We start from the raw sequence: 27,702 nt of genomic DNA, 5'->3' as shown, positions 1-27,702 counted from the left end.
GGAAGAGCACACAAACTGAAACCACAGTGCAGTTTCTCTGGGCTTCAACTATTTGTGGCTCTGACTTCCTTAGTCAAATATAATTTGCGTACAACAAAACCTTTGGTGTTTTTTCCATTTCTCGCCGTGGTTTTTTTTAAGGAGGAAATTGTCAAGTCTCTCTTTGGATACATTTTCTGCACTCACATCACCTTACTAAAAAGAGTTCCTCAGGTTAATTACATATACAAAGAACCACCTCTGTAAGTTTGTCTCGAAGCTGTAGCTCACTGATTTCATTTAATATTCCCTCTTTTGCACACTTGCTTGGAGTGAGCAGTTGATTTCTCCACAGACATTTTACAGACCTCTACCATACACTCACTCAGTCCTCTCTCTTGCAGGCAGACTTCCTAATCTGCTTGTTCCTCACACCCCGTAAGTGTAGTCTTCCCAGTAGCTTCAAAAGCCTTCTCTAGCTCTCCTTTACAACATGGGGTGGAGGCAGTGGGAGAACCAGACCTGCACTTAAAACTGAAGATGCAAGAACACTAAAAAACAGCCACATAAAAACAACCTGTGCTTGTAAAGTTTGTCAATTTGTATATAAGACTGCACCTGATTAAAACACATAGGAATTAATATTTCTAGAGCTGACAATACTAAAGACATAACCATCTTACTCCTTAATTTCTTCAGGAGATTCTATTCTAGACAGTTGCAAATCCTTGCGATACTGACAAATATAATCACTTTGATGTAATTACTGTATATCACCATTACAGTACTCCTAGGATCTAAATTAAGATCATTCAAGAAGTTTATATTCTGAAAAGAAACATAGATGACAAGGGCATCTTAAAACAAGATATCGAGGGACTCCTTTCCAATACAAAGTTTAAACATTTGGTTTAACAAGATTAAGGTCAGAGCAATTACAGACAAGATGTGACCTGTAACACATCCTATGATACATTTTTGCTTTCTGCTCATGGGTCAATAATTTGTATCTACTTCAAATCCCTGACATCCTGCACACCACCAAGCAGAGGTGTTTGCACTCCGTGTACCTACTACCCTATAAAGTTGCAAAGAATATGACACAGTTATTAATGGGAGATCTACCGCACAATGAATCCACTGCCTACAGCACCCACGCTGAAATAACTCAGTTTTAGGGTTTTTACCCCTCAGTAAACAGCACGTTATCACTTCTGTGTCAATCCCATTTCTGCTATTTTCAGTGCTTATCATTTCTTAAAGTTAGGGTGTTCTACAGTGAAGCAGTAATGTGATGGCCCAGCAAATCTTCCCTTAGAAAGCAGCCAGAAAGATAACTCCAGACTGGAAAAGTAGCTTAAAATAGAGAGAGACAGTGTGTTGCTCAGATAATTAGCTGACCCATTATTTCACATCCAATGCCTAGATCCCCCCCCCCACACACACACAGACACACACGCACTGTACGAAACATTTCTGAAAAAGGGTTCTGTGATGATTACCAGCAATCTATTTACTTTCAGCTGAAGTATGTTAGCCCACATTCAACTATTCTGTGTAACAGAAAAGAAAGACTACTGAACGAAATGGGAGGAAGCTTTTTATTATTATTTCTACTAATAGCCAAAGAAAGAAGGTCATGTATCCCTGAAATGATGAGAACTGAATTACACAGCTTTATACAACTCCCTGAAGATTTCAAGAGCTTGCACTGTAAAATTAATTAGGTATTTCCTGCCACAGAATACACACACTTGTAATATAATGATCCTGTAGTTGTTCAACAGGTTTATCACAGACACTTCATTAACATACTTCGCTCACAGGAATGTACAGTCTAAAATATCCGGTAGAGAGATGCAGTAATACTATGTACGCTAAGCAACTGAACAGAAATTGTTTGAAGTTGTTTCTATTTCTTCAGTCAGACAGGTCAGTTTGATCTGATGAAGTTTGAGATATATGATACTCATCTAGAAAGGTACAGTTTTGACAACAAAAGCGGTGTCTAGTTCATACTGCTATAAAGCAAAAAACAGACTGCACCTGAAATCAACCTCTAAGTTTCACAGAACAGTTTTTAAAAATAATCCTACCTTTACAATATGAATATGAAGGCTTTATAAAATGAATATGATTATAAAGGATTTTATAAAATAAGTAATTGAAAGACATACATTCTATTAAAAGTGTTAACATATAAAAAACTGTAGCTGTGAACTATACCACACCCTCCCCTGACAAGCTACCTCTCTGCACACGTCATTTGGTATTTGTTGATTCACAGGCACAACCAAGACAATCTCACAACCCTTTGGAAGCTACTTCTTTGAATCCTTCCACTCCTTCAAGATGTAGATCTGGAGACAATGAAGTTGGATGTGCCTGCCTCTGAATGCCTTTTTACAGGATTTTCCCAAGAGAAAGGAGTCCTTTGAAGGCAGAATTTTTCTTGAGTCAGACATTACTTATTAAGTACTTTAATTAGTTCTGCTATACTTTTTATCAATTTAACTCATTCAGTACCCACTTCCACACATAATCTACACCGTAACTGGGTTACTCATTTTCATTCCTCCTACCCTAAAGAAAAACAAGCCTCTTTCCACCCCAACTTCTGAAAATCCAAATCAACTATGCATTTGATTCCACATCCAATCCATTATCCTATCTCTTCCACAGGATAGGATTGTAGTTGTACCTAAGGCTCCACAGTATTCCTTCCCCACAATTCTCTTCATCAACTCTTCCATAACAAATTCCTTCTGTTAGCAAAACGTCTCTAAAGTGGCTTCTACCTTCTCCATTTAGCTACTACAAACAGAATGTAAGCCTGACAACCAAATCCCCCCCAAAGAAATGGTACAAGTACACATCAAATCCTTCCCTGAGAGCCATACAGTTGGAATCTTGTGCTCCCCTGCTGTCAAGGTACATCCTGAGGAGCCCAGACCGCTTCCACGCACAGGAGGTGGGCATGCGCCCATCTCCATAGCCAGGGCACAACAGCCTGACACACAGGAAACTACTATAAGAGCAACCTGTGTCAATTTTTCTAAGTTGTTCTGAGACCAAGGAGTGATAAGAGATAAGGGAGGGCGATATACCCAAATTCAAGGCGGTTGAAGTGCTTATGGAATCAAAGGATTACCAAAAAATTGCTTAAGAAGCAGCACTTAAAGGAATAAATGTGAGAGTTCCATTTCAGGACATGAAATCAGTGTCAGTCCCATATCAATGTCACCATCTCACCTCTCCCACGGCCACGCTTCCCACGGTCTGAAGGCCTGTCTGCTTGATTGTTGTCCACTCCATTCTCTTCAGCTCTAACTGTGGAGAGAGGACAGCTTAAGAGAAGCTTTAGAGACTTGTACATGAGACAATACAGTCATTTACTTAACCTGAACCCCAAAAGACAAGGCAAGATTTTCAAGTGGGTAGCTCAACAGATCTCAGTCACCCCTCTTCTCTGGGGGCCTAGCTAGAGCCAAGCTCTGTTTACTTCGTACAGGACAATTAAGAAGCAAAATATCTAATAAGAAGGAAATGTCCCTCAGCAGACACAAGTCTACTACCAGTGCCATGTTTTGCAGCCTGCATTATTTAACTAATTCCAGCCTCATCTCTATAATGAGGGAGGAAATAAACTTATCCTATGTTCGCTTGATAATGCACTGGTTGACAACAGTGAAAGAATAAGGGATAATCAATAACACCAGTTCTTCTATTATCTGCCCATTCCACAGCCCTCTACAAACAAGGAAACTTAAAATAATTTCTTGTTTGTATTTAAAGCACAGGGATGATGACTGGACGGAATTAGAAAGGAATTAGAAAAACACTGCAACTTCACTATTTTATGGAAAACTCCTGACATGGTACTCTGAAATATGGGTGGTCCCCTGAAGAGGAAAAATACAAAATAAAAATACCCCACCAGCCTCTTAAAACACTGATGAGATTTTGTACTGAACAACTTCTAATGGCAAAAATAAAATGATTAATGCTTGAATGTAAAGCTGGAAAGAAAATATCAAGATCTGGTAACCATCTGAAATATCTTTAATTCCACTTTACAAGAAGAGACAAACAGCATTTGTCTCGGGTGAAAATTTTGCCCCTTGCTTTCATTTTGACGGATCTGATTTCAACTTTTCTAAGCATAGCTGCAAATTTTATTAATATTTTTTCATCTTGACATTATTCTATCCTACAAAGATTCAGTGCCTACACTGACACAATATTTGACTATATTCCAATTATGAACTAGATTAGTTGGTTAATATTTTAAGTATTTTTCCTGCTTTTAAGTGGAAAACTAAACAGTGTATTCATACTGATTTCCTTTGTCATCTATCACTGTGGTGTACAGCCCTTACAGGCAAGGTACACAGCTCTGATAATGCTGATAAAACTTGGATAAAAAGCAATCCAATGGTGTATCCAATGGTGACCTAATGCGATTCTATCTAACTTGGAAACATCAGTTTGCTTTTGTACAATGTATTACTGCAACTGTAGCAAAGTTTTAAATGTTTCAACTAACAATGAATTTTCTCTGTTGTAGAAACTCACCTTTGGTTGTTTTATGTGAGAAATATATGCTAGAGATTAATAATCATCCCAGTGTTTTCATTCCCCTTATGAGAAGATGAGAACATCTTCAGGTTCTCCCACTCATAAAAGGAGATGGAGTCAAAGCTGGATAATTTTTTCATTAAAAGAAACAAAAAAGTGTATCAGCTGTGCAGCGACATACTTGCTCTCAAGCAGTCTTACAAAGAGTCAATTCTAAAATTTACATGAAGAACAACAATTTTTACAATATCCATTCATCAAATAAGAACACATTTAAATTAAGCTGAGTGTCTCTGAACAAGTACAGACCATCCCAAAACCAAGTCACACTGAGAGATCACGCATACCTGTGGCACAAACAAGTTATGATCCCTTCAATGCTGAACTACAGTCAGATGGACTTTGCTCCAGTAAGCACTTGCTCTTAACTCAGCGAGTTCCAGTTGCAAGAAAAGTGTCTAAATCTTTAAAAATGAACCCCTGTACGTACACTCTCGGCCACGGCTGCCTCCTCTTCCCCGTCTGCTGGAACTTCCCCGTCCGCGACTCACTTCTCTGTCCCCTCGTTTCTCTCTGTTCTCTTTGTTTTCTGAACCTTCCTTTCCAAGGTTTTTCTTCTTTCCCCCTACAGTCTCCCAAGAGGTCTATTTGGGTAGAATAGAATTAGACAAAACAGTCAAAACAGAAGACACAGCTCTCAATACACATCCCACCTCACACCCCTCCAGATCATGGGGGAAAAAAACCCAGGTATTTGATAACATCACATAATATAAGTGGTAGTACAGGTTGTATTTTTGCAAAGATATGAGAAAGAAACATGTTTTATTACTTAGATTGTCTTACGGAATATGAGGATCCCAAATATTTCTGATTATAGCAGATTTCTACAAGTTCAAGAAAGCCTGGATATCACCACAGCATAGGACATCTGTGAAGTAAGCAAGTTTTCCTCTCAACTACATCTACAAATCTAGCAAGGGAGCATAACCAGAGCTATCTTTTTCTCCCAAAGAAATGAAAAAAAAAAAAAAAAAAATTTTTTTAAGTATCACTGAGCAAAAGACTGATGAGAATAAGTATGTGGCCTAAGGAGCGGGAAAAAAACACAGAAAAGAAAACAGGAAAAAGAAAAACTATTATCCAGACACACTAGAATTTAAGCCCCAGAAGAAAGAATGGTAGAATAATAGCTTCGGAAAATTGGGGGCATAATAAGCCAGATCATCCACTCTTAACAGCTGTAGTTCTCCACACATAGCAAAATACAGGAAAAACTATGTCCAAACAAGATAAGAGATCAAGGTCCAAACATCAGGTTTCTGTTTTAATATTAAGCTCCATCTTTAAAATAAATTCAAGGATGGTATTGAATCCATAGGAGTAGGATATCTGTAGGAGTTGCAAATAAAAATGACTGAAACACTTGCCAAGAATAGCACAGCCACTCATATATTATGCAATTGCACAGTTAGTCTATCGAGTCACAGCTGCAAAGCAGGGAAGAAGAAAGGTAGTATTTGCAAACCACTAAACCATTAAGATGACAGATAGGTTTGCATGTATGCCTCCATCTCTAGGCGCTTACAGCCCAGGTAAGGTATTTAAGCAGAATATTTGGATATGTAAATTGTAGTGAAGCACTAAAGCCATGACCTCTGACAGGTATCTGCACCAAAAAAAAAAAAAAAAAAAAAAAAAGGTTGTCTATTGGTAACTTTAGGTCCTGTCTTATCTCCTCTCAATTCCAGCAACAGCACCACAGCAGCCCTGACGAGGCAGGCCATGACCAGCTAGTCCAAGCTGCCTAGAACTGAGGAAACCAGTGCTATGGAGAGAGCAGGCAGCAAAGCAGTTTCCAAGTACAAAGCCAATGTTGCAGAGTCTCCTTTCAGAGAATATGAACAAAGTGAATGGGTTACTCTCTCACGAGGAAACTCCTTTTCAGTTTCATCTCCAGTGCAGGAGACTGCACTGCCATGAACCAACCTGGCTGAGCGCAGCCAGTCCTGATCAGAAGTACAAAACTACACGTTCAAGCAACACCACTTAATTTGTGAGGCAGAAAACTGTTTCCCTCTAACTTTATCACATGGCTTCACCTGACAGAGCCTGCATAACTGCACTAAAACACTCCTACAGCTTTAGACAGAAAAATACCTGCACTGACAACTGAAGAGCCCAGCCTATACAGTTCAGAACATGATCTTATTTCATTGATGGGCACAATGAAAAAACATCTTTGACCATTTCAGGAAATACCCAAAACTGGATAAGGCTGCAAAGGTGAAGTAGCCTCTCCTGAGTAAGGTTTTATATGACTTGGGAATGATCAGTAAAAGGATGACTATGAAAGCATCAGATCCATGCTTTCCCAAAAGACAATTTTGAGGAAAGCCTTGAGATGTTAGACATGTCCTCTAAGATAGAGGATGGTGCTACCTCTGGGCATGGGGATGGGATCCATCACAGACTATCGAAGCTGTCTCTTTTTGCAAGGGAGGTAAGTGATTAGAGTTTCAGCTGACAATGCCTGAGGAAACCCAAATGACAGTTGTGCGCCTCACCTTTGAAAATATGTATCAGAAGTCTTCTTCTTGGCCTATTCTTCCATAGAAAAAATAATAACGGGAAAGGTGCCCTTCGTTCTGTCTTCAAAGGTTTACTAAGTAAAACATGATTGGGCATAAAAATGCATCTTAGGTCTATAGGAAGTTAAATGAATACAAGTGTTGGGAAAAGAGACATGTTCTTCCCCACTCTCATCCACAGGCCTCTATCTATCCAAAGGCAGACTGTCACAATTGGTGCAAATGAAAAGTCTTCATAAAAGCTAAGTCACAGAGCATAAAGCCTTGAAGATCACAGTATTAAACCCAAAACAAGTACAAAAAGACCAAGAAAAAACTGGCTGACTACCAAATAAACTATAAAAAGACATTCTAGCTATCACTCCTGGCTCTTTTAATTCCTCCAATCGAATAGACACATCTTTCAGATGAGGTTTTAAAAAAACTTCAAGTGCATCAAAGAAGAATGAAACTAGAAAAGGAGATCTGGGAATCTGCATTCAGAATCAGTGGTATATTGGCTTTCCACTTTACATCAAATTCACGATTAAACTGTTCTTGAGTATAATGGCCTTAAAAAAACCCCTTCGATTTGAAGGCCCAGAAATTTCCATGAAGAGTAAATTTCCCCACACCCTTAAATTAATACTCCTTCCTTCTTGAGCCCTTTAAGTTGCCTATTGTTTCTAAGTTGCATTTTGCCTACAAAGAGGGACTTGTCAGAAGAGCAGAATACTGATGAATGAGTTCAGCAAGTTTTTTCCATACCATGATCACTTCCACCAATCTGCTGAAGTAATAGAATTTAATATTCTTCGTCAACCAGAAAACTACTTTCAACTAAAAAATGGCAAATATGAGAAGTACAAGAAAGTGCAAAACTGGCACATTACCCAGATAGGTTTTATCAAGGTGAAACGTTCTCTTCCACTCCAAACTTTCAAGCTAGCTCACTACTATATACTTCTGTATTTTAGAAGACCTCAACCCTGACAAAAAGTAAAAAAGGGATAGAAAAGTGAGTCCCCTTAGTCAGAACGGTGTCTGTCCTAGTCTGTCCTAGATTTAGGGTGTGTGAGGGGCGAGTTTCCTCATTAACAATAAGCCAGAACACACATCCTGACAAATCACAGGAAATACTGAGTGTTCAGCACCAAGAAAGGAAGTTCACGTTTCTTTCTCAGTTTAGATGAGATGCAATCTAATTTAATGCCTTGGACAAACTGCAAGAAGTCCCTCCAGCAAAAACTTCAGCTGCAGTAAAATGTATTTCCTTAGTATCTCTTGGGGTAAAAAGTTGCTCTGTGCAACATTCTAAGTGACGTTATTTGTTGTTTTATACACACTGTTCAATCTCCTCTTTCTGTTTTTCAGTTAAGTCATGGAAATGAGCAACACAGTGAAAGAGCAACTACTTGCTGCACTCTCTCCTCCCATAAGTAGCACTTATCAATTCAACTTCCAGATGTGGAAACCTCCTCCAATTTCAATACCAGCAATGCTCACCTACAGGCACAACTTAAAATATCTGCCTACCCTTTAGGTTTATCAGGATTGACCTTTGTGACACAGTCTCAGGCCTCAGGGTTGTGGAGAGTCTACGCAGTAACTACAAAAACTGCAGTAAGAAAAGGCCTGTGACTGAGGGAGCACTGAGTTCTGCTGCAGAGCTAAAACTGTTGCATGTAAATGAAAGCAGAGGACTCTGCAAGAGACCAGCTGAACACCCACAACATTTTCAAGACTCAGCCTACTCCAAAGTATGCATGCAGTGGAGAAGCTGCCCTGGTCTTCATTTTCTTCAAAAGAATTTAATGGAGACATGGAAATAGAAAACTTCCGAAATATGACTTTCCCAATCCCATGCAGAAGTCGAAAAACGCAGGAAACAGAAGGAGAAGTTTAACATGGAAGTAAAACCTTACCGTGTCTGAACTTCCTTCCAGCAGTATGTTGATTGCTCTGTTCACATCCCCATTACAATCATGTAGTGCCACTATGCACTCATCCTGGTTTTTCCCCGTGACTTCCATAAGCTGGCAGTAAAAGTCAGACATGTTAAAATATCTACATTATCATCATAAGAAAATAAGAGTTAGTACCACCACAGACTATAAGAAAGTGCATAACTATCATGTCAGGGTAAAGTAGAATCCTGAATAAGGGAATCTGCCTTTTACAGATCTGCTTGGAATTCAGACAAGAGACAGCAGGAAGCACAAATTAATTGATAATCAAGGAAGCACTCTTTCACATCTTTTTTTTTTTTTTATTTCTGTATGCTTGCAGCAAATGCTGTCAACACAGATACAGCAGTATATGAGAGTAAAGATGTAAAGGACCAGCATAATTCCAGTATGATCCTCTCTCCCTCCCCACCAAATATGTCCCTCTTTATCCCACTGTGAGAACAGACATAAGGTAAGACATGGCAGAGAACAGATCCATCTGGAAAAACACCCAGACTAAGAAATAGGTTATTTTTCAGCCAGATTGGCTCCCTTGATCCATTTCAGAATAAAGCCACCAAGAGTCATAACTGATGGCTGGTTAAGGAGACCTAGTTCTGAATTATGCTCCATGGACTTGGGGTACAAATCCTGAGGAGCGTGGGACAGAAATCATCAGTCTGTCACAGGGCATCCAGCAACTTCATCCAACAAACAAAACCTATATGAGCTAGAAATACATGTGTATAATGTAAAATACTGGAGATATCCTACACCGTACCTAATTCTTCTCCTTCTCTCCAGCACAGCTACAAGCACTACTGAGGCTTGTAGAGGTTTCAGGAAGTACAAGACTTCACTTTTGGCACAGCAACAGAACAAGTTTATAACAAGAACAACAAAAAGCATTTAATAATGCTTCGGAGGAAGTTTTACAAAGGAAAAGAAATCAAGAAATCTGCTTCTCTGCTGCATTAATGCATTCAAGCTAATTCTTCTCTCCTTCTGAGTGTACTCCTAAGTTCTTTAGGAGTGGTGATGTGTTCACTAGGATAAAATCACCAATACCCAGAGCAGAACAGGGGCCCAGATTGCCTGGGCTGCTTTAATTAATTGTCTCAGCTACAGCTGGGTAATGGAAGCTCAGTCATCTAACATCCAACACTCACATGGTAGAGGAAATGGTGTGAGATTTCATTTACACAATGTAATTTTATCATTTTAATACATATACAGATCTGCAAGGTCAGATTATTTATTTTTTAAAATAACACCCTGATTCACCTTTAAGCAATGATTGGTTTTGCTTTTCTTGAAAAACTTCCAAGATATTAGCAAACTCAGTTTACACAGGTGACATTTTTCTCATGTGCATGTACACGTGGACATGGAATGCACTCTTTATTCTGACAATCATTAAGCATCAAGACAATACCAGAGAGATACACTGTGGAAGAGACAACAGCACAAATGAGTTCTGGCTTAAAAGCTTGTCTACAAAGGAATATACACCAATGTAACTATACAGTCAGAGCTATATTACCACACAATTTCTTGTAAACACACTTTACAGTGCAATAAGAGCACCTTTTCCTAGTTAAACTTACATCCTTCTGAAAAAGGTTTCATCTAAACCAGAAACAGATGCTCTAGCTCCAAAATGCAAGCCAGCTTTAGAACACTTTATTGCAGGGCAAAAAATCTCTGTACCATAGGAAACATACTTGTTTCACTTTATCTTCAAAATCTGCATCATTCTTATCGTAGATCATCTGAGCGAGGCGAATCTGTTCTGCTGTTGCCTGAAAGAAGATAACATCCAATAAAGTACACAAAAGGTAACTATATTCTTCAAAAGTATATCCTAGTGTCACTGGGTTTTTTTCCTCCAGACTCTCAAAAAGAACATACACAATAAGCACAGAAATGCTATGGGGAAAAGAATAAGATCATCTCTATGCCCACTTGGTAGTTTTAAATGTTATTTGGGACAAAAGCAACTTCAACACATTCTAATCTGTTTGAAACACAATTAAAGGTCACCACATTGACAAGACAACCATATAATAATGCAGAATTTACCACAGAAGACTGCAATTTCGTATTAATCTTATAATTATATTTAGGATCTACCACTCCAGAGAAAAGAGTTTTATTATAAAAAAACGACAATGGTATTTCTAAATTAACCACATCTCTGATGATTCCTGCTCACATCACCTTCCACCATGCTCCGAACAACAACCCCACTCTAGTTTTATGAGCACTTACAGACTGAGTCATGCCTCAAGACTCTGCCTATGAACAGCTGCACTCATTTTTTTTATCAGCAAACACTGTTCTCTGAAAAATGCTCAAGGAGCTTGCTATTGATGAAGTATCTGGTGCTTCTCTAATGTTTCTGGACCACAAATCCATACTGGCAACTTCTCCAAAAGCTGAAAGACTAAAATGGATGGATGCAGACAAGTGCCATAAATCCAAACATATGGCTGCCCCTGAGAGAAAGCAACTCTAAGACAGATGTCACATCACACAGGCCACTCTTCACAGTGTGGAATTTGCAACCACTTGAATTGCACTCCTGAGAAAATACCAAAGATAAATGTGTCTTGCAAGATCCTGGGCCTCATTTAATTTCTGCTCAAACAGAACGGGCTGTCTTATGTTAAGAAGGTAGAAATTGAAGAGCAGAGTCAGGACTCAACATGCAAGCTGATGCATTGTGGATGTTTCTTCATTGAAAGGGGGACCAGCTCATCCTCTGAAATTCTTGACTGAAAGGATTCACTGGGCAGTTGGCCGAATCCCACCTTTTGCCATCCCACTTCACAGGGTACACACATGAAATTCTGTGCCTCATGAGTTCAGACCTAATCAGCCACAAACTGGCTTTTAGAGCTTACCACAAATGCAAGCTCTAGAGTAGGTCAAGTATAAATGCCGAGAAGAGTCTAAAAATTACTCCAATGTACACCACCAGCTCCTTATTTGCTGAGAAGTTACTGCAGTTGTCCCAGTTCCTTGAGGGAAGGAACACTTGCTGTGCTTAGAGAGAATGTTTCAAGAGAATTAGTGTTTGTAACACAGTTATGTACTCTGTGTTACTTCACATTGTCAAAGTGTCATGCTGACAGCCTCCTATGTCACTCCTCTGGGTAGCACAGGGGAGATCTTGCTCTGGAACTCCCCAATGCCACCCTCCTCAGAAAGTTCCCTGTCAGTGCAGTGCTTGTGCAAAGAAGTTCGCTCCTGGCGCCTGCTGAGAGCTCAGCAGAAACAAAACGTCTGCTGGTTTCAGGAATTTAAGTCTTGCTGTTCCTTGTTCTCATTCTGACTACAGCCTCCTCAGCCAAACTGCAATGATTTAGCTAGTGAAGAGATCTATCTTGAAGATATCCAGACCAAAAACATTCAGACAATGTAATTTCTGTAGAGATATGATGGCTTATTGGACCAAAAAACAGGAAGACATCAAGATTCATTTCTTCCGTAAACCAACTTTTTTTCCAAGTGCACAATAAAAGACAAAAACATACCAATTTTATAACAATTACAAATATGTGACACTTCTTCAGTTTTCCTGTGTAAGCAGAGAGCTTAGAAACAAGTAGGTTCGATATTGCTTATACTTATGCCAGTGGATTAGACCCAGATGGAATTGAAGATTCAGGAGGAAAAAAGCAAAACCAAAAACTCATGAGATGTGTTTACTACACAAACACCAAACCAGTGTCACAAAAAGTTCTAGCTTTTTCCCAGGCAAGCAGTGATTCTTCATCTTTAAGGCATTATTGTTACAAGTAACACTGTTGTATCCTGTAAGAGAGTGTAATTAAGTTTTCATTGTGACCAAGAAAGTAGCAGCATCTTAGACACAGCTAAAACTATACTCAACCTTACAGTGTAAGTGTACTCAACTTTTCAGTGTAACACAGTGGAGAAAATTTTAAACCAAAATTTTCAAATTACCAGAAAACAGAAGTGGGTAAACCACAAAATTACATGACAGTAATAGGTCAGATTTTAAAATAAAATGGCATATTTATTATCCAGAAGCAAAGCAAAATTAAATTATGATCAGTGCAGTATTATGACAATGAAATTTCCATTCGAGAAAGTAACATTATTCAATATTCAAAAAAATTAAGTTGTGGTAATTAAACAGAAAAATACACAGATTCCTGGTGGTCTGTAAAGACTTGGCTAAGTAGAAAAGCCCATCTGATACCTAAACAATAAAAAATATGGTGCATTAAAATGTAACTGCTGTGTATTAAATAACCACCTTTTTCCACTGAAATGACCAAACCAGTATCTATTATGCAAGAAGTACAATAAACAGACAAAATTCAGAAAAAGGTCTGTAAGACTTAATCCTTAAAGTCAATGAATCCCATAGGTTGGAAAGGTCCTCCAGTGATACTCTGCAATCTCCCACTGAGAGTATATCCCATTAGAAGACCTGCCTGGGGCCAGGGAGAGATCCCACAATGTCTGTAATCCACGACTGTGTTCACAGTAAACAATTTTTTTCCTTTTAACAACTAGAATTTCCAGTGTTTCAAACGTACCATTGTCTATCTGAGGAGAGTTGGTTTTTACCTCTTCTATATGCTTTCATGAGGTACCTGAACAGAAGACACAACCTTGCCTTGCCATCTTAGGGCTGAACAAACCATTCTCTCAGCCACCACTCATTCATCCTGTGCTTCAGCCTCACAATCATCTTCCCAGCTTTTCATGGCCTTGCTCCCATCTGCCAAGGTCTGTCTAGTACCAGGGAACCCAGAACTGGGCAGAGTACTCCACTTGTAAAATGGCAAAAAGGGGAAACCACCACTTCCACCAGTCTGTTTGCTAAACTCCTTACTTGTTTTAAAACAAAAACAAATTCAACTTCATCTGTTGAAAGTCACTTTCTAAATCCACAGTGGCATGAATCACCGCTACACAAAGTGCTGCAACACAAGGAGATAAAGGGTTTGGGGTTACAAAATTTAAAAAATTATGTACAAAACAGAACAAGAGCCTCTTGCTTAAAGACTACCCAGAAAACAATAAAAGACAATATTTCCCTGGGGAGCACCTCTAGAATGATACACAGTCTGCCAGCAGAGAACAGACAATTTTTGAATTGAGTCAAATGTTGGGATGCATCTGACAGGAGAATGAGTTGCAAGGAGCAGAGACATTTTGCACTCTCTGTATCCCAGACAAGCACACAACTACTCTGCTGCTGACAATCGAGACAATGGAGTGAGAGTTTAATTCCCATCTACCAGATACTCAGTTTTAGTCTGCTAGTGGATGACCACTTCACTTTGTGGGGTCACTGTACAAGACGTTTAGGGTTTTGTGGCTTGCAGATACACCAAATCATGCTGTAGAACACAGCACGAAAACCCACCCAAACTCCCCTACTGACCAGAAACCTTCTAGCATCAGGAGGCTGGCAGATGGGAGAGCTGAAATCCGAGGACAGTGAGGTGACAGGACAAAAATCCTGATACAGGTATACAATTCCTCACTGACGGGAAAAGCTTCTGAAGAATACAAAGCTCCTTCAGACAAAACACAGGAACAACTTAATTCTGTCCTGCATTAGTGAATAATCCAAGCAAGTAATCAAACATACTCTTCCAAAATACATCATCATTCTTCCATATTTTACTGACTCAGGGAAGAAATGCGTATCACTACATGCTCCCTTCCAAGTCAAAGAAGTCAACACAGTAGCACGTACCTGTACTACTTGTTTCTGTGGTTGCGTTGGCTGTATGGTTGAAATTTGCACTTTGTCCCGAGTGCCCCGGATACGTTCACTGCCCACCGAAGTCATCATTTACAGTATATACAAAACAATGTATGTACAAAATAGAAAATCTGAAAGAAAAAAAAAAAAAAAGAGGATGAGTTAAGGTAGGACTGATTTGATACCCAAGAAATACACAAACGGAGCAGCATGAACTCCTCCTGCATTTATCACTAACTCTATACAGAGACACATGAGAAAGTAGCTTTATTACACTATTATTGGATTTATTGCAGTCTTTATAATAAATGGGGAAATGCAGGGGATAGAAAGCATTTTTGTCAGTGAACTGGGATCTGTCTAGATCTGTACTCTAGATGACATCTAAATTTCACAGTTTTTCCCAGTTATTTAATGTACAGACTTTTCTATCTGCTACTCTGCTGAAATCTCAGATTCAGCTCCATCACTTCTTAAACTTCTTTGATATTTGCTGTCTTGATACCTGGACTTTAACCAGTCAGAAACCTACACAAAAATCACAGTCACAAACCGGGCAGTTCCTCTTTTCCATACCACCAAACTGCTTTTCCTGCACATACACAGAGGTCATAGCAAATCCCAACTCTACTTCTCACCTCTCATTTTTAAAAGAAATGATGATGTTTACCTTTAAATCCAGCCTCTGTAGACAGTATTTTTGCTTTTTTCTCCCTCCTATTTGCAGAAACAATCTATAAAACTACCTGTTACCCTGCTTTAAGCACGCCTTGGTTGTATGGCAACAAAGAAACCCAAAAGAAAACCCAAATCCTACACACCTATCACTGCTATCCCATTTGTGGCTCTCGGCTCGCATTCTCATTCATCCTTGAGTGTTGAAATTACTTTGAAACAAGACACTGTTATTCCTCCTTCCTATAGATGCTGTTTGTACAACATCTAACAGGGTCAATTGATGAGCATAGCATACAGCAGCTATGATAACTGGAAACACATCTCTCTCATCTGGTAACAGTAGTCATGGTCAACTGCCTGTTTTCTGTCCCTGTAACACTGAGAAGTAAAAAGGTAAATTTCTGGAACTAAGGACAACTTAGCTGGTGCAAGTGGTGTACCTGGGCAGCATGAGATGTGCAAACAAGCAGCAAAGAGCTCTCACTGCAGCCCCAGTGTACGAGCGAGCCTCAGCACACAACCTGTCAGGGCAGCAGCTTTGTGCAAGCTGGCCAGCACCCAACTCAGTGCACAATAATGTTCACAAGGGTGTGTTCAATCCCAACTGCTCAATGGCAGTCACAACTAATGGGTACTCAACAATCAAAGCTGCAATGGGATGCTTCAGTTTAAGCATAGATTTATGATGCTCAGGAGCCTCATCTACCATCAAAAGGTCAATTAACCCCATTATCATCTAAATCTATTCTTCACTTCAGAAGTACATTCTTGTTGGTCAAAATTGAACCCTGACATGGAATTTCTTTATGTACAAGTTAAAGCATTCAATAATGCTTTAATGCCTGAGAATAAAGTATATTTCCACATGATAAGGCCTGCCTTTACCAGGAACTACTGCAGTATGAGTTGAACTGGAACGCAGTGTTTCTACAGCTTTACGAATATATTCACCAAAGCCAGTATGTCTCACAGTCTCCTAAGTCAGTCTGACTTTGTTGCCTTCTAAGCCCAAAACACACAGGCCTTCAGAGCAGTCTGACCCTAAAGGCCAGATACAGCCAAAACAGAATTTATGCAAGCTCCTAACAGCAAGTCCATGGAAAGCAAAATACTAAGTAGATGTGGAGACGTTCTGACCTGAAAGTTCAACACTTATCACTGACTATCTGCTTGAGTTATTTTTTTGTTTGGTTTGGCTTTTTTGTTTGTTTTGGATTTTTTCCCCCAAGGATCAGTCTGCTTCCCCCAAGGATCAGTCTGCTCATCACAATTTGAACCTACTACAATGAGCAATTAAAAAAAAACCAGCCAAACAGAGTACACGACAGAGAGCACTAACTTGCCTGAAAGACAAGCTAATAGTTTCAGTAGGATTTTCTGGAATCATTCCACTGTGACTTGAGATTTGTTGAGAAATTATAACTCCATCGGGTCTCAATTTGTTCACAATTTCTGAATTAACATCATATTTATACAGACTGTGGTACCTAGGAATGCTATTTTTCCCCAATTTCACCAAAGCTACTCAAAATACTGTGATCCATATTTTAGACAGGATAGTAGGACACATACATTAAAGAGTTTTCTGGGTGTTTGTAAAGCATATGCTGAAATCCAGCCTACAGCCAACCAACCTATAGTACCTTGCGTCTCTTCTCCCTTTCCTAGACTGTATTTTTCTGTGTGTCTCTGTGCCACCACTGCTGAAGACATGTTTGTTCTCCAGGATGAAAGGATACTTTAAGAAAAAAAGCAGGCACTCAAACATTTGAAACACTCCTGGGAGATGAAGAGGCACAGCAAGATCAGGCTGCCTTGGGAACAGCACTCAAACAACCTGAACAGCATAACAAGGTCTCTAAAGTAGATCCTAATCCTCCTGACTGTGCAGCCCATGAGTAGCACAATTTTGGTTCAAACCAAAAAACAGCAAAGGTTCCAGGCAGCAGGACTTGTGTTTGCTTCAGATCAGCATGAAAAACCACACTCAGTATGACAGTCCCCATCACACCAAGAAGGACGTGTTATAATCCATCAGACCCAATCCAGTCTTCTTAAAAGCACAACTGGCAGCCTGATACAAAGAGAGCTTCCAAAATGCTGTTATTTTATTTCAGACACTGAGTAAAGCTGAGGCTTCACACCCGACCACACCTCCTGCTGACTAAGGAAGGGACAGGCAGAAGGGAGGCAGGGAGACACTGCCTTCAGAGCACCACAGTGACTACAGTTTTGAGCATTAAGTGGGATATTATTGATTAATAAGATGAGGCTGAAAATTTGCTTTCTCACAAAGCAGCATCTTATTGTCTCCAGTCCCTCATATTCACCAAGTCTGTTTGACAGGTTGTTGCCATAGCAATGAGCAGAATATCACAAACTGATGAACTTAATTTTAACCACAGATCAAATGGGGAAAGAAGATTTGAGACCAGGAGGAGAAAAACTCTTAATTAAAATCTGTTTAATAAAGATTTAAAAAAAAAAATATTCAGACAAGCAGATGCTTCAGTTTCGATGTCAGGGTCTGGTGCTGAGCAAAATTCCCTCATCAACAGTTAACACCTGACCTTGCAGACACACTGCAACTGTAGCAAACAGTCAAACAACTGTACTTTGAAGAAAAAGATACACATTAAAGAAAACTAATAGTTTCATCATTTTCTGTACACTAGTACAGAGCTTTAGCAAAACAGGAAAAAGCACTAAGCAAAGAGAGAGGGCTTCCCAAAACTGTTGGGTAAAGAAGGTGGCTGCACTTTTTTGCATGAAAATTAAAAAAGAAGTACAAGATTCCTGTAAACATTTTTTTTTTTTTTACTGCTGTGCTCTAGGACCTCCAGACCAAGGCTGTCCTTACCCAAACCAAACCCCAAACCAAACTAAAGTTGAAGAATGCCTTGTAGTTAAATAGTTAAGAAAATTGTTTACTTCAGCGTGTTTAACTTCTCAAGTTCTAAGGAATTCCAATTCCAGCACTTCTTCATAGAGTAAATAACTCGACTTAACAGAGCCATTTCAGAGGAAAATCATCCCAAATTTCAGTCTTTTGGTTTAGTTTTCTTTCTGTACCGCCATTTTAGTACAAGGGACTACACTACAACTGCAGATACTGTACTTTGTAACATGAAGTGGCAACAATTACCCTAATTTACAAAAGTGGTAACAAAGTATTGATATCTCAACTTCCAACCTTCCTAAAACTACCAAATCCTATCCTCTCCCAGTCTTCATATCTTGTCTTATCCTACACATTTAGTTGGGTTTCTGCTTTGGATTTTAGAAGGAAAAGAGGAAGGCAAAGAATCAAAGAGCAACTGAATGCATATCAACACAAAAATCAGGTTTTTAAATCTATCAGAATGTTTTCTGTGATCTTTCATTCAACCTTCCTTCAAGCAAGAATTTTTAGTCTTTTAGTCCTTTTAGTCTCAATGGAAAAGCTACAAATACACAGAATACTAATTGACTTGACAGGCTTGCAAGCCTGTCCCAAGACTCAGGAAATCTATTCCTGAACTTCCAGGAACAGACCAGGCATGGCAATACCACCTGACTTTCAAGATTCCTCTAGAAGTTAAATTATTCATTTCCATCAGCTGAACGGAACATTTGCAGTTTTAATTCCTTTCCTGAGGCAGTCTCAAGAATGTTACTCTCTTGACTCTCTGGACAGGGAGCTGTGATAAACAACATGTGCAGAAATCCCTGTGAACACCTTAAAAGTGTGATTGCTTTTTTATATTTGAAACTAAAGCTACCAGTCAAGGATTTCTTATAGGGCTGGGAAAAGGCTGCAGGACATTGCCTGGTGAGAACACATCTACTGCACATGAACTGTGAGCCCAGATTTTACTGCTACAGTTGGAGCGTTACACGAACACGAGGGGAAAAATTATGCCTGCAAAGCATCAATGCAATGTATTTCTCTCAAGTGCTGTTGTCCAAAGCATCTCTCCATCTTTACTGCTGCTTGAAATGGGAAGAGTGTGCAAGAGTTAGATGTTCCTCAGGAGCAGAGCTGAGGACTCGGGATGTATACTATCCCAAGCAACTACCCCAAACCTGAGCTCATGGAGCCTGGGAGGATTCACGTCTCATCTTACAGTTTTCTGTGGTAAATAGGAAAAATACTGACCTGCATCATTGGCAGAACACCACAGGACAGAGAAACTGTACTATCTGTATGCTCTCATGTTCTACCAAGGAAAGTGTATTGTTGGGAGTGGCCGGAGTACCAGCACAAACGCATAAATTAATATATAAACTTCCAGTTGTGTTAGAAAACTGTAGCAAATAACCAAGTGAATATTCTTACCCACCTTTCTTACAGCCCTCTGAGTTGTTCATTGAAATCATTATCCTGCCAAGCCAATCTTTAATTAGCTAAGAACACAACCTGATCTGCAGAAATCAACAATTTCTCTTTAACACCAGGGGAAAAAAAAGGAAAAAAAAAGTTTATTTTAAGGATTAATCTAAGCATATGCTATACAAAGGAATACAAACAAATATATAAATAGGTCTTACAATTAAAAGAAAAGACAACATTTGGAAGAAGTTTAGGAAGAGAAAGAAGTGCTTATCCTCAAAAGACTGGTCATACATTCAGAGCCCAAAAGTATGATGTGGACAAGGGACTGAAACTATAACTTCAATCCACTAGTAAAGCATGTTTCAGCCATGAAAGTCAAGTAATATAACTAACAATATTTTTAAAATAAAATCATCTCACAATATCCATCTTTACTGTTATCCCAGTGTCTCTGCCTAACAGACACATTTCACATTTTAGTATATACTGGTGATTCTGTAGCTTTAATCAAAAGCTGCCAGTTACACTCAATAAACATTCTGCAGACTTGTTCTAATCATTTCTTTATAAATATTCAAACCTCAGAGGTAACAAGTGCCTTATTCATACACAAATTTCTGAAGGAAGAAATTCAAATTTCACTGGTATTAAATAAAAAAAGGCAATCACATCAAAATTGGAGAAGCCTTACCAACATCCACCTAGGACTTTATCTTTCACACAGCCAAGGTAATCTTCAGACTGCTACAAACCTGGTTAGCAAAACTCACCCAGCTCTGTTCTGTCAGAACACTCCTGAGTGACTCTGAACAATCAGAAGGCAGTGAACGTCCTAGAACATTCAGAGGACTTGACCTCATGTTTCAGACATCAATAACCACAAAGAATAAGGTCCTGCTCCCTGTACTAATCATAAACCCCATGATTGCAAGGACCTGCAAAATGCACTATTTAGCTTTCATTACTAACAGTAATGTAACTTTAAGTAACAGAAACACAGATAAACTACTGTGTTGTTTTCCAAGCACCACACTCAGGACTATCAGAACTAGACAACACAGACCTGATAACAGTTGTTGCCATGAACTAGACAAAATAAAAGACACACACAAACAAACCAACAAAAAACATACACCCCACACACCCCCCAAAAAATCAAACAAACAAAAACTGACCAAACCATAAAAAGACAAGAAAAAAACCGGTTGCACCAGTCCACATAAAAATATAATATATAGAAAACAGGAATTCTCCTTGACAGGTAGGCAGCAAGAGCGAATTCACTTTTGAAGTATGTTTCTCTGCTGAGAAATATTTCAAGAAAAGCTCTGGCCTGTCCAAATATTCTAAGACCTGAACGAAAAAATGCATGTTACTGAAATCTTTGACAGAAGACCCCCATTTCTTGCCCTGCATCATAGAAAAGGCTTTTCTTATGTGAACCCTCTCTGAAAGTCACCTAAGTAGAAGAGACAACATGTCCTCATCGCTGACCACAGAGCATGCTGAACTGAACTGTCAACTCAGTATCTCAGGTCAGGGAGCACACAGAGATCATAGTAGCTTAGAGGTGACACTTGGACACCCACACACAAACTACTTCCTCTTTTGACAGGAGGAAAGGAGCTCAAAGAGATAAAAGAAAATACTATCAAGGTTGATACACCGTATACTCGCTACATTCCATGCTGAAGAACCATCAGTATTGCAAATCTCTACATATCTGTTTCTCCAGGTTTAGAACAATCAACAAACACACACAGAAAACGTAAGGTCCTTGGTGTTTTTCCTCCTAAGGTTTCCTGAGTAGCATCCAGTGAAAGGGCACTACAGTGTCTACAACTTCCAACGACGCTGGTAGAACTACACTCGTCCTCCCCTGCAACAGACACTGCGACGGAATTATACACTGCATTAACTAAGAGGCTTGGAAAAGCCATTAACTACTACTTAGAAAAGGAAAGGTTTATTGCAGCTGAGGAAAACCGAACTAGTAGGCTTTTCAGGGTTGAAAATCATTATCCTCTGCAGCCAGAACTAACACAGCCTTCCTGAAGTCTCACACACAAGTGCAGGACAGCTGAGCACAATTTAGGACAAAAAAAAACATGACCAGGATTTCAGTTCCCATTTGGGACTTGGTTATATATCCACTCAAAGTTCAGTCCATAATTTGGGCTGAACCCAAACAGTTTATTCCATTAAAATCAAGTATCAGCTCATATCTAATACCACACAACTGTGAGCCATCGCACTCCCACTCCCTTACTCCTTAACCACGAAATATTACTCCTTTCCTTCCATCGGACTCATGATTCCTGCAGCTACAGAGGGAAGTCAGTTCAGTGGGTTCACCCATGAGCAAACTAAACCCTCTAAAACAAAACAGTGAGTCAGTTGAACAAGCTTACCCAGTGGAAAACTGTGTGGGGCTATACAACTGCTGAATCTGACACAAGGGACAGGGATCAAGTTCATGAGGAAAGGGGGAACTTGCTTTTCAGCAGCCATGGACTACAGGTAAAATGAGGGCTTTAGTATTTTGTTTTCCTGGGATCCAGTATAGCACAACTTGATCCTGGTCAAGCCCAACACACACACAACCAAAAATAAAATAATTCCTTGTAGGGATTATTAAAAACTCCCAGGGAGGGGGTCTGAAAGCACAGTGATCTCAATATATCACTATCTTACAGAAAAACAGAGATTTGTATCACGTCTACTGAGGAATGCTCCATGCTCAGCCTCTTTGATACTTGTTAGCATCCAGTAACTTGCACTGAAGAAAATATTTGATATGTGGAAGTGCTTCTATCCAAAGACGAGCAGGGTATAATCAGCATTAGGACAGTCTCACTGACACAGCTTATGTTTCCCTATAATAGTCTTTTCCCGCAACCACAGAAGTATATGCCTACATTAAGCTTCAGGCATTAAAACAGAGACTCAAACTATCCCAAAGTAACTCAGTCACCCAAAACAATCTTTAATGATTTTGTACACACAGCAAAATATTCAATGCTTTTGCCGGTCATCTATGAATTTCACTTTTACAGGAATAACACAATTAAACGTCCATCCTTTCCCCGCCTTGGTGTGTTCTCTCTGCCAGGTCATTAAAACTCACAGCTGCCCCTCTGAGGGAGAAAGGAGGAAATCCAGACAAACTCATTCAGGAAGACAGGGCTGGGTGACTTGGAAGTTCTTCAAATGGCTCCCTCCACCCAAAGAATCACCAGGCAAAGCCTCTGTAGGCTCTAATAATTTGCACAGCTTTCCAGCCTATTCCAAGGTGAACTCAGGGGTCAGCAAGAAGTCTGGGTGAGCTCAGGGCACACACATGTATATGTAGGTGAGGAAACAGCTGCAGAGTACGAACTAAAGAAGCTATAGATGTTCTCTTTAAAGAATACATGGAAGGACCTATGATCTCAGGCCACTCCCTGGTTAAGCTATCAATACTAAATATTTAAGTGGCCAAAGCATCTGAGATAAGGTTGAAGACACCACTAAAGCTGCACAGGACTGATGACCTTCCTACACTAACTGTGACTGACTTCTCTCAAAACCACTATTCCTCACTTCTCTAGTGACAATGTCAGCAGGACACGTGCAGAACAGTTAAAGCTTGGGCTATGTCAGTGCACACAACGGGAGCTCCCACCAAACGTCAAGGACACTTCAGGTTTCCAGTTTGTCAACAGCACCATTTGTAAGAATAGTTTAAACCAAAAAAAGTTCAGTGGATCACCTCCCATCCATCACTGCTATTACAATCAAGAGCTAGCTGTACCCACAAGATGAATAATGCCTGCCACAGACAAGGAAAAAAAAAAAAAAGGCAGTTAAATAACAAATGAAAACCTTTAAAAAAATTTATTAGGAAGGCTAATCCAGATTAGGCTGGTATCAGAACAAAACAAAACAAAACAAAGAGCACAGAAAAACAAGCAATGGGAACTGTTGGCTTTGATTATTAAACTGCAGAAATGCATAATTCTGTTACTTGCTCTGATACAATAGCCCCTAAAATGAATTGTTGTTTCCACAGAAAAACAAACCAAGTAAGAAGATTCAAGCTGAAACACAGGTCTTCCAAATGATACCCAGAAACAGGTAACACCAGCCATGACAATCCCCCCCAGGGGGAATTCTCTTTGAACGGGTGCTCCAAACAAGGTGGCACACAGGAAGCAGCACTGCACACCCCTCATCTCCCTTTGCAGATCATGAACGCGCTCCGTGCTTGCGCTCTCCCTGCCCCCTTCAGTGTCACCAAACCATGCTCTCCTGGAACAGCTTCCAGAGGGATTCTTTGAATAGAAACAGATACAAGCAAGACGACTAAAAATAGCCCAGCAAGAGCAGACATTTGTTACATTCTCACACTTGAGGAAACACACTCGACTGCATTAAAAAAAAGGCACCTAGTCAATTCACACTAGAATTGATAACGAGGGACAAAGTAGAAAGTGCCACCACAGAAAAGTTTTGGAGGGGAGGATTAGTTTAGACTTGTCCCACTGATCAGGTCACATTACAACACTCACAACAAAAAGCAATAGTGAAATTACAAGCCACAGTGATACAAAAGGAAATACACTGTGCAATCAACCAGTAAAGTTGTATCTATACAATGTGCTAAAAACATCATGATATCAGATTTTTTGTTGTAACTTCAGAGTTTCGGTAGCAACACCAAAGAGCTTGGTATCAGTCTCGCACCTGTTCAGACCACCCAACTCCTTGAACCAGACACCAAGAAAAGATCACCAGTACAGATCACTCCCTGTGATATGCTCACTTTCAGAAGACCAAGAAGTCTTGCTGAAAGAGACCAGGAGTCTTACCGAAAAAAAATATCTTATAAATAAAGCAAGATATTCTGGAACATCTTTCTATATTTATCTCCCAGATGATGATATTTCTCAAGGTTCATCTTAAGCAGGAGGACTATCCACCAAAGTAAAAAAGCAACTTTTTTTGCAGTGACATACAATTCTGAACATAAAGTTCCAAAAGGAGGAAAAGAAATAGTTTGTAAGGCACTATTTACCATTTCTTTCCTTTACAATCTTAATTGTATATAACCTCTTAATGAAAACTATCAGCCATTTGGTTTAGTCTTCCAAAGTGAAACACTGTGAGAAGTGAAATCCTTTTACCAGTGCACTGTCAGGTGCTCAGACACAACCAACCACAGAAACAGCACCAAGAACTGAAAGCCATCAAGGAGCACTTTCACTTCTCTCCCACCTCTGGATTGCTCCTTCTATGGCCACAACCATTGTCACATTTTTGTCTACCTTCAAACAAGGCAGGTTTGACAAAGTTTCCTTTGATACTACTCCTCATGTTGATTTGCTTCAGTCAGAAAATGTGGTTTTACCCCAAGCTTTCCCACTTGATTTTGAGCATTATTTTCCTCATAGCTTCTCACTTTGGTGTCACATGCAAATTCACTTACACTTGTGCCATTATTCTAGAATTTACAGGAGGTCAGGTCTATCTCATCTGCAGCAGAATGATACCAAACTATCCAAAGAGATGGAGGACTAACTATCTTCACAATCTCAAATGTACAACATGTTAGAAAGAAGCAGGCAAATAAAGATCCCTTTACACAGAATTCAAATCTAAAAGCAGGAATAAAGCCATCCAGGCTGTTCTCATCTTTAGTGCTACATCAAAATTAAATTCATCACTCACTTCTTAGTTTCTTGACCTTTCTAGAGAAGATACCGAAGAGATAAGCTGCCCACACAGGACGTCAAATTGCGCAATTTTATTGCATTTTATTCACTATTCATTTTCTCTCCAACATAAGTAAGGGTGAACCCCCCATAGGCTCCTTCTAAGACCCACAGCTACTGTTCCAGCCCTGTCTTTACCTCTTTCTGCAAGTCTAGACTGACTAAACATTGTTTGGCTTCCATGCATTTTCACTCTCCCCCACCATTTCTTTCCAAGCCAGATTAGCTCATAATAAAATTGACAAACACGCAAGAACAATTTTTTTTTTTTTACATTTGCAAAATCTTAATGAGTATATGAAGTTTTTCTTCAAAACTTCCTTCCTATTAATAGGCCATTAAGAAATTCCTTTTCACAGAAACATGTTTCTCATCTTTTCATAAAGTTAAGGTTCTCCCTTAACATATTTTTGTACTCTGCTGAATTACTTTAGTACAGCATAGTAATGAAACACAGCCCCTCATTCCACACAGGTATGCAGGTTTATATACTGTGGAAAGCAATATTAAAATGTCTAAGTAGAAAATCTGTTTTTTAAAACATCCCAGGAAAATAGCAGTCAACTGCATGTTTTACCACAAGTCTAAAAGACCACGCACTGTGCTGCAAGATGAAGTTACTCACTTCTGAAAGAAAATGGACTTATATTCTTCACATCTTAGTTTCTGAAACAGCTTATTTATACTAACTGTGCACCTCACCTTCAGTACACATGTGAATTCTCTAGAACACACATTTTGCTAAATGCAGTGTTGAACTCTAGTAGCAGCATTAAAATATTACAGGTATAAGCTTTAGAGATCATATTGTACCCATAAAAACTTCACTAAACAAACAGTTTGGCAGCGACAGTCTTAAAAACCACTTCAGCGCAAGATGCACTGTAAACATCAATTTTCTCCAAAACTACCAGAAAGCCACATGCACACAGAAACAACCAAAGGATAAGCAAGGGATAACCAAGATGAAATATTACCAGTTCTAAAAACTGCACTACAAACTTAAGTAACAGCTTTTTAAATACTGTAATAACTTTCAGTCATTTACAGAGTGTTATTTAAAAATTCTAGCAGAGCAGGGGACTGCTGAGCACACTTGCTGCAAAGGGCAAGATGACACTGTAAATAAATTCAGAAACCAAAGGTAGGCAAGTTTAAAATGCAGAACAGTACAATGCCTTAAATGGGTTCTCAATTTAACACAAGATTGTTTTTCAAGTTCAATGAGTACACTGCCCAAAACATGGTTTCCGGAAATCTGGCAAGAATCTGATTCACAAGAATAAAGTGAAAATAAAAACTGTAGAAGGAAGAATGCAACATGCCTCCTCTGATCAGAGGAAAAGGTCCAAGACAGCATTCACTCAAAGCTGCAATCAACAGAAAGTAACCACCTAAGAAGTTGCTCATTGTTGCCCCCACCTTTTGCACATTGAAATTTGCAGCTCCGCAGGGGGTTTTAGAGTGGTTTTTTGAAAGCATACAAGCCTCATCTAAGTGGTACTGTCCTCATGGTTCCTCCATTTTCTGATGCCTAAAATTACCGAAATGGTACTTGCCAACCTTGTTGCTATGTTCTAAAACTGTAAGGAAGGTGTTAGCATGACCTTAAAACTAAAGAACCCTGCCACAAAGTTTGTTGGAATATACTGTGAGCTCACAGCTACATCATAGGAATTTCTCTGCAGGATCAAACGCAAGGGACTGATAGAATGGGATAAAACAGCTCTCAATACACTGCATTTAAACACTGTTGAGTATACATACAACTGCTGAGAACAGCAACTTTAAGGAGTAGAATTTTTACTTCTGCATATCCACAAAAGTCTATTTGAAGAGTCACAAATACATCCAAGAAAAACATTTTGTGCGTTTTTCTGATTTTTTTTTGTCAGGGAAAAAGAAAGGGAAGAGTATGTTTAAATAGATTCTCTCATTCCAAAAGCCAGAGACATAACTTCCCTTTAAAACCATTCTAAATTCTCAAATGTTATATATACAGTGAATATAACCGAGCAAATTCCCAGAACACAAAGCACCAAGAGTAAGGCCTTCTATATCAGAGATTATGCTAGACTTCAATGTATATTCCAACATATAAGCACATTTGAGGATAAAAACCTTT

The 27,702-nt window shown here is 39.3% G+C and overlaps 2 protein-coding genes across 6 annotated transcripts in view; one reads left to right on the top strand and one right to left on the bottom strand.

Annotated features, from left to right (window-relative positions):
- TPGS2 (tubulin polyglutamylase complex subunit 2) overlaps positions 1–27,702 on the top strand; it is a 698,248-nt gene that overhangs the window by 377,042 nt on the left and 293,504 nt on the right. The gene's annotated exons all lie outside the window — the stretch shown is intronic.
- Positions 1–27,702, bottom strand: part of UBAP2 (ubiquitin associated protein 2) — a 152,376-nt gene that overhangs the window by 115,786 nt on the left and 8,888 nt on the right. For all 5 annotated transcript variants that reach the window (XM_050328800.1, XM_050328801.1, XM_050328802.1 and 2 more), the window contains exons 2-6: positions 14,823–14,962; positions 10,801–10,878; positions 9,053–9,163; positions 5,048–5,201; positions 3,232–3,309 (exon numbers count right to left, since the gene is read on the bottom strand). In XM_050328800.1, coding sequence (XP_050184757.1) covers positions 3,232–3,309; positions 5,048–5,201; positions 9,053–9,163; positions 10,801–10,878; positions 14,823–14,921 — 520 coding nt within the window. In that variant the 5' untranslated portion in view covers positions 14,922–14,962. The remainder of the gene's footprint in view (positions 1–3,231; positions 3,310–5,047; positions 5,202–9,052; positions 9,164–10,800; positions 10,879–14,822; positions 14,963–27,702) is intronic.

This window comes from Myiozetetes cayanensis, unplaced genomic scaffold (assembly GCF_022539395.1).
Source record: "Myiozetetes cayanensis isolate MyiCay16 unplaced genomic scaffold, myiCay2020 scf4, whole genome shotgun sequence".
NCBI lineage: Eukaryota > Metazoa > Chordata > Aves > Passeriformes > Tyrannidae > Myiozetetes > Myiozetetes cayanensis.
The sequence above is the reverse complement of the archived record's forward strand: the minus strand, read 5'-3'. Positions and strand labels throughout refer to the sequence as shown.